This window comes from Charadrius vociferus, unplaced genomic scaffold (assembly GCF_000708025.1).
Source record: "Charadrius vociferus isolate BGI_N301 unplaced genomic scaffold, ASM70802v2 scaffold59, whole genome shotgun sequence".
Taxonomy (NCBI): domain Eukaryota; kingdom Metazoa; phylum Chordata; class Aves; order Charadriiformes; family Charadriidae; genus Charadrius; species Charadrius vociferus.
Genome location: NW_009661371.1, coordinates 8,311,099 through 8,319,005, shown reverse-complemented (window position 1 = coordinate 8,319,005; position 7,907 = coordinate 8,311,099). Strand labels below are relative to the sequence as shown.

General features: G+C 42.0%; 1 protein-coding gene across 1 annotated transcript in view; it reads left to right on the top strand.

Annotated features, from left to right (window-relative positions):
• Positions 1–48: 48 nt before the first annotated feature.
• The window catches only part of LOC104294201 (chromosome unknown open reading frame, human C4orf27), an 8,974-nt gene continuing 1,115 nt past the window's right edge, over positions 49–7,907 (top strand). Inside the window, exons 1-8 of the mRNA XM_009893781.1 lie at positions 49–201; positions 987–1,146; positions 2,715–2,901; positions 3,406–3,504; positions 4,554–4,704; positions 5,431–5,518; positions 6,125–6,297; positions 7,798–7,898. Of these exons, the coding sequence (XP_009892083.1) occupies positions 49–201; positions 987–1,146; positions 2,715–2,901; positions 3,406–3,504; positions 4,554–4,704; positions 5,431–5,518; positions 6,125–6,297; positions 7,798–7,898 (1,112 nt within the window). The remainder of the gene's footprint in view (positions 202–986; positions 1,147–2,714; positions 2,902–3,405; positions 3,505–4,553; positions 4,705–5,430; positions 5,519–6,124; positions 6,298–7,797; positions 7,899–7,907) is intronic.

Below are 7,907 nucleotides of genomic sequence, written 5' to 3'. Positions count from 1 at the left end.
GGGCGCCGGGGGCCGCGGTCGTGTGGCTGTAGGCCTGAATGGGCGCGGATGCGGTGTCGTAGTGCCGGGCCTTCTGGTTCCGCGCCCTTCGTTCTGTTTTGTGCGGTGGTTTTGAGGAAAGCCGCTGGGACCATCGTTCTCCTGCACGGGAGCCTCGCCCCGGTACCCGGGCTTCTCCCGGGGGACCGCCCACCTTTTCGGGTGTGCGGTAAAGGGCAGCCGCCCCGGGTGCCTGCGGCTAGGAGTCCTGGTATAGTCGCGGCCCACTTCAGAGGCGAAATATCTGCCTCATAGTACTGGCCTAACAAGAGGAAAAAAAAACCCTCTTTTGGGTTGTTTTCTTGGTTGTTTTTTTTTTTTTTAAATTATGATTATTTAAAGCAGGGGATTATGATTCCTACCAATTCTTGGAGCCTTATGCGGGATTGAGGTAGTTTAAATTACTGCTTTAGTGGTGCGCATGCTTAAACAGATCATTTCCTAGCCTGGTTTAGTTCATGTTACATCCTTTTTTTTAAAACACCTTCCACTAGACCAGGTTGCCCAAAGCCCCATCCAGCCTGGCCTTGAACACCTCCAGGGATGGGGCATCCACAACTTCTCTGGGCAGCCTCTTCCAGTGCCTCACCACCCTCAAGAGTAAAGAATTTGTTCCTAATATCAAATCTAAATCTACCCTCATTCAGTTTCAAACTGTTACCCCTTGTTCTATCGCTACGCTCCCTGACGGAGAGTCCCTCCCTACCTTTTCTGTAGGCCCCCTTTAGATACTGGAAGGCCACTATAAGGTCCCCCCAGAGCCTTTTCTTTTCCAGGCTGAACAATCCCAACTCTCTCAGCCTGTCCTCAGAGGGAGAGGTGCTTCAGCCCTCTTATCATCTTTGTGGCCCTCCTGGACCTGCTCCAACAGGTCCATGTCCTTCTAGAACAGACAGAAAGCAATTAAATGAACTTAGTTCTGTTTTTTTTTTTTTTTGACTCTGCAGTGTGAGAAAAATGGAGACGTCAAGAAGAGAAGGTCAGATCAGGCAGATATCCCCGATAATCTTCGTCAAGAAGCAGAAACGTGCTATCGGCTTAGACTGCCTGAAGATTTCTATCAGTTTTGGAAGTTTTGTGAGGAACTAGATCCTGAGAAACCAAGTGGTGGGTTTTTAAATATTTTTTGCTTTTTTTAACTTTCAAAAACAGCCTGAAGGCAGGCAAACTGGAGGTTGTCAGATGCATTCTAATGCTGCTTCAGTTTTCAGTTAAGATGCAGGGTATTTACATGAGTGCCAAAAGAATATGGGAGATAGTCATGAAGATGTTGGTACACTTTAAGCTTTCTAAAATATAATTACTTCAGTCATGTAATACAAAGGGACTAAATGTTGTCTAACTCTGCCTTTTTTGCAACTACATTTTAAATGTTTTGTATGGAACTGACATTTCCTCATATCAATCCAGGTTTCAGCTTCCCCAAATTTATTATATAACAGAACATGGCATCCCTAGGTGCTCTAGAAATGAATTCTTTAAAAATCATAGAATGGTTTGCGTTGGAAGGGACCTCTAAAGGACATCTAGTCCAATCCCCCTGCAATGAGCAGGGACATCTTCAACTAGATTAGGTTCCTCAGAGCCCTGTCCAGCCTGATCTTGAATGTTTCCAGGAGTGGGGCATCTACCACTCTCTGGACAACCTGGGCCAGTGTTTCACCACCCTTATTGTATTTAAAAAAAAGTCTTCCTTTATAGCTAGTCTGAATCTACCCTCTTTTGGTTTAAAACCACTACCCCTTTTCCTGTCACAACAGACCCTACTAAAAAGTCTAGCTTCATCTTTCCTGTAGGCCCCCTTTAGGTACTGGAAGGCTGATGTAAAGTCTCCCCGGAGCCTTCTCTTCTCCAGGCTGAACAACCCCAACTCTCTCAGCCTGTCCTCATAGGAGAGGTGTTCTATCCTTCTGATCATTTTTGTGGCCCTCCTCTGGACCTGCTCCAACAGATCCATGTCTCTCCTGTGCTGAGGGCCCCAAAGCAGGATGCAGTACTGCAAGTGGGGTCTCACCAGCACAGAGCAGACAGGCAGAATCACCTCCAGGATATGGTTGGCTTTCTGGGCTGTGAGTGCATATTTCTGGCTCATGTCCAGTTTTCATCCACCAGTACCCCCAAGTCCTTCTTGGCAGGGCTGCTCTCAATCCCTTCATCCATCAGCCTGTACAGGTACCAGGGATTGCCCCAACTCAGGTGCAGGACCCTGCACTTGGCCTTGTTGAACCTCATGAGGTTCACACGGGCCCAGTTGTTGAGCCTGTCCAGGTGCTGCTGGATGGCATCCTGTCCTTCAGGCATGTCAACCGCACCACACAGCTTGGTGTCACTTGTAAATTTTCTGAGGGTGCACTCGATCCCACTGTCTGTCATTGACAAAGATATTGAACAGTACAGTATTGGTTCCAATATGGACCCCTGAGAGACACCACTCGTTACTGGTCTCCATCTGGATGTTGAGCCGTTGACCACTACTTCTCAGGAGAAGTGTAATAATCTAACTCTTGAATGAAAGCTCTCTGAATAAAAGAAGAATGTCTCAGCTTTCTTTGTCCAGTTAACAGTGTTTGACTGTTTGGATTTATGGAAGCTTTTGATACCCAAGTCACACAGGAGCTTCTTGGTTTAGATATGCAGCCACTAGAAAGTACACCAGTTCATGCTTTGCTTTTCAGATGCACTTGTCTCAAGTGTTGGACTTAGGCTGGTTGGACCATATGATATTCTTGCTGGAAAACACAAAAAAGCAAAATCAACAGATCCGGACTTCAATCTTCACTGGAGATTCTTCTATGATCCCCCAGAATTCCAGACTATACTTGTTGGGGATAGCAAAACACAGTATCACATGGGATATTTCAGGTATTCAATTTGATATGTGCTCTTGCTGGACTATAATTATGTGTGGCTTTTCATCCTCTGTTTTCCATGAGACAGGATTTGAGAAGTGTGTGCTATCACCAAACAAGAATCTTTCTCTTCTGTAATAAGATACTAACACACGGGTTTATATCTTTTAATAAAAAAGATCAAAGATATTGAAGTTGAAGACTAGATTGATTTAAATATTTATTTGACTACCTTCCCCCAACCCTCCAGAGCACCTTCAGTTATTAATCTTTAACTTTTGCTATGATACTTAGAAGAAAAAGTCAAGCCTTATGATATAAAGGGAACATGTATTCTCTCTGCATGTATTGATACAAGCTCCTTTCAAAGCCATGCCCTAACACTTTAGAGCTTTATATCTAAGGGCATCTACATCTTGTTAGGTTTCTGAAGGAGGTGAGGAGGCAAACTAATTTTACTTGGAAATAGGAGAAATGGATGCGGCTTGACTATTTGTGTTTACTTTTTCACAAACAGGGACGTGCCAGATGAGCTTCCAGTGTGGGTTGGTGCAAACGAAGCCAAGAAGGGCTGTGTGATATCACAAGTCGGTGATAATGTCTTTGCCGCAGTCAAGTAAGGTTCATATTTACTTTTATTTATAAAAAGTAGAGTAGAAGAGAAACTATTAATTAGGAGATGGGATGTGGAAAAATGCAGCTAACTTACTATGTATCTTTCTTTCTCAGGAAACCCTAACTTATTTGCTGCTTCTGCTAGCAAATTTTAAGGTACTGTCAAAAGGCTTCAGAGCCTTCTTGATAGTGTCTTCCTTTTACAAGTAAAATAGATAAGTGTTAATTGTCTCATTCTTTAAATATATTGGCAGGGATAGTCTCTGTAGGGGAAAAAAATGCCTGCTGTGTGTGTTAAAATACTTCATAAGTAAAGAAAGGGCATCTCAAACAGTAGTGAAGGAAATCTGAATATCACACTAAATGAGTAGCATTTAGCTCTTGTTGCCTACATAAAAATACATTATTTTTGTTCATAATGAATAACTACAAGAAGTACCATTTCTGACCTGGGGCAGGATAACATTTATTTGAATATGTAATTTGTTATGATTCATGAAGCTTTATGTGGTCCTGCATCATGAAGGTAAACAACCGATTTCATGACCTGTCTCTTAAAAATGGAAAGCTCTCTAAGGACAGACGCATGTCAGTAAGTGAAAGCATACTGAAGGAAAGCTTCTGCAAAAGAACCCTTGTGTAGTGCAGAGTTAAACGAGGACACTTGTTTTGAAAGCACCGTGATGGAACTCATAAATATGTATTTATGTGCATGACTTAGATGACAAACAGCGTACATGGCACAAAACCAGCAGACTGAATTCTTAAGATAGAAAGATGAACAGCTACTGAATCCAGGAGAATCTTCAGCACCTGCAGATTGCATGAACTATATTGTCATGCAAATACAGATAGGAAATGCCAAAGTACTGTCTATCAAACTTTTTTTCTTTCTTGTTGTTAAGAGGCTTACTTTCCCAAGTCTGTGTGTATAAATAGAGCCATGCCTGCTAATCTTCATTATAAGATTTGGAGGTTTAGTGATTAGAAGGCTGTTCGTTTATTTGTTTTCTGTTAAGCTCTTTTAAGACATGTTTCTTCTGTTTGCAGATTGTTTTTGTCAAAAAAACTTAAGGAAGTGACCGATAAAAAGAAAAATGCTATTTTGAAAGACATAGATGAAAAACTAACAAGAACAGCAAAAGAACTGGGTTATTCTCTGGAACAAAAAACCATGAAGATGAAACAGAGAGATAAGAAAGTATGACTTTCATGATCACTGGAGAGAACTAAGTTCTGTTAAACTTTTTTCATTTCCATTGTTCACTTCATTTACATTTCATTGTTTCTTTTTTATTTTTCCTCCTTCTAGTCAGTAAGGATGCTTCACTTAGGAATTTCCAGAGCTAATTAGCTTTCTCTATTAAACTTCAGGAGAGGAAAGATTAATACAAGCGTGTTCCAAATAATAGGATTAAATCACTAATTAAATTACTCTTGTAAACTATAGCTTGGCATTCAATTAAAGAAAAAAAAAAATGAAAAAATTTAAAAACTGAAACAAATGGGGAGCATGGAGAAAACTGCTTCAAAGTGAAGAGTCATGTAACTAGTTGGGTTGGATATATATATTAGAAACAGGACCATTAAGGATGATATGGACTAGTAGTAGAGCTTTTTTGCATACCTATCAGAAATAATTATGGTAGGTGATGACTTAACAAATGTAGTAGTGTGCTACACAAGTGACTACAAGGACTCAGATTTCAGAACTTGACTAAAATGGAGTTTCCAGATATTTTAAACAACTTCAATATTTAAAAGTAAGTGCTGTATAGTTTGAAACTTAAGTTGATGTCCTTGAGCCTGGATGTTATATTAGGTTTGACCACCAGCAGTTGGGTGTTAATGTTGTTTAGTGAGATGAGTGGTTTTATGTCACAGTATAGACTTACAGTGCTATATTCAATTTCCTGTCTCTATTTAGGTGGTGACCAAAGCATTTCATGGAGCGGGCCTAGTTGTTCCTGTAGACAAAAATGATGTTGGATACAGAGAACTTCCTGAAACAAATGGTAAATATCCTGTTTACTATATTCTGTTTATTAAGTAAACAACCTTCAGTCACACAGCTACTCTGAAAAAACCAAGCTGCATTCTTATTTCCCACTTGAAGAATATGGGCGGTGGGAGTAAAAGGTGGAAATCTTAACCATCAAACTTGAGCTCAAAGTATTTTCTTTAAATAAATCAGATGAGAATCAATGAAACATGTTAAATCTGAAATAACACTTCCTGAAGTAGTAGTTTAGACGACCTCTTTTGTATTGGCACAGTCATGCAGGAAGCGGATCAAGAAAACCTGATAGACACTCAGGGACTTGTGGGTTTATTTCTTATCCCCCTCCTCTTCTCCCAGTGTTGTTCTGACTAGAATCAGTTCCTTGATGCAGGTTCACCAAATGCCTGTCTCTGTATGGGGAACTGGGACGGATGGGCATGGGGCAAGAATGAGCAGCAAAGGAAAGGGGGAAGCTTTTTCACCAGCAGCTGAGGGTGTGCCCACTTAGTAGTCATGTAAATGTGAACACACAGGTATGTTTTTGCCACAAACTACTTCTGTGCGATATCGAACTTCTATATTTAAACATCTAAATATTTCTGCTTTTGATTTTTTGCAGCTAATCTTAAAAAAATTTGCAAGGCCATTGTTGATGCTCCTACTGATGATGAGAGACTGAAGGCTTTTGCACCCCTTCAAGAAATGCTGACCTTTGTTCAGTTTGCTAATGATGAATGTGACTACGGAATGGGATACGAACTGGGTATGGACCTGTTCTGCTATGGATCACATGTGAGTACAACAGCAATCATACTTCACAAAATGATGCAGTATTTTATGCATGGACCGGGAGTTATTCTGTGTTGTAAATCTTTATTCCCAACTTGATTGCATAATTATCCCTAGGAATTCTGAAAGTCTATGAGAATATTCTTAATTGTGAAGACTGTTAAGAAGTCCCACTTGCAACACCATTCCATGTTGAATTTAAAATTGCTTGTTTGAAAGCACAATCCTGTAATCCAGAAGCATTTAACTGTTGTGATTTGATGTGTGTAAGACAATGAGTTGTCATTAGACTCTTAAAAATGCAGAATGTCTGATCCAGACAACACTGAATAGCTACAGCCTCCTACCCCCAACTACGTGCACAGGCACCAGCACTGGTGTTCAACTGCATCAAGAAATAGACTGATGTTTGTAGTAAGCCCAGCTGAAAAACTTTGAACCCAGGTCAGTTGCCTGCCTACGCTGCCTGGATGGCACCATAAAAGACCTCCCACCGGGTGTCTCTTTCTGGTTGTGCATTAACAAGGAGTATCCTAAAGCAGCTGATAGACCGAGTTACTAGCACTTAATCACATCTGAAGATCCTACCTAATGCTTTTTGTTCTGTATTAGCCACTGCCCTGTTGATGAAAAGGGTCACGTCTGTTATAAATACATGGCTAGGAAGTAACACACAAAGAAGCTTCAACATCAGTGTAATATGAACGGATGGTTGTAGAAACACCAAAGCAAAACAGCTTCTTTCAGTAAAAACAGTATTGGCTAAAGTGTGCTGCAAGGCATCATGTAGAAAGATAAAAACCTTGCAATACTAAATGTAGGCCCAGAGTTGTGCTAAATACTAGTTAAAATATTTAGCTATGGAAAGAAAGAAAAACTCCCTGCTCTGTCTGTAAACTGTTAAATTACAAATGTGTTTCTTAGATTGAGAGCAGGGCAGGAAATCTTAAGTTCCCTACAGCATTTGGAACATGTATTTTCCTCTGATGCCCTGCTTGTATAGGACCCTTTTTTTTCAGCGACTGCTGCTTCAGCAGCTCTGTTCTGGGAGGGCCGTGAAGGAAATGGTTACTTGCATTTGGCTGAGTGGGTGGAGGCAAAGCCCCACCTTTCACACTTTGTGCTTCTCGGCACAGGAGATTAACCGCAGACAAACTCCTGCAATGACAGCTTCAGTCTTTAGAACACCGTGACCTGTCCTGATATCTGTCTTACGCAGCAGTTTGAAACAGCTGTAACGTTACTTCACTTTCTGGTTTAGTAAACAGAAGGGATGAACAGTGGCCTCACCCCTAGGTACCCCCAGGGCTTGGTCCTGGTGCGTTCTGCCTGTCCGTAGCCGCTCGCAGCTGCGGTGGGATGGGAGCCTGGTCGTCCCCTGGCTTGCAGAGCCAGCAGAACCACGGACGCTTCAGCTGTAGATATAGAAAAGGACTTAAACCCTCTCTCTGTGTCGCGTCCGGTACCTGTCACCCACGCCAGCTCTCTCTCTCTCACCCGCAGTACTTCCACAAGACGGTGGGGCAGCTGCTGCCCCTGGCCTACACGCTGCTGCGGAGGGGCCTCTTCGCCGAGATCATCCAGTCGCACCTGGCGCGCCGCCGGCAGGGGGA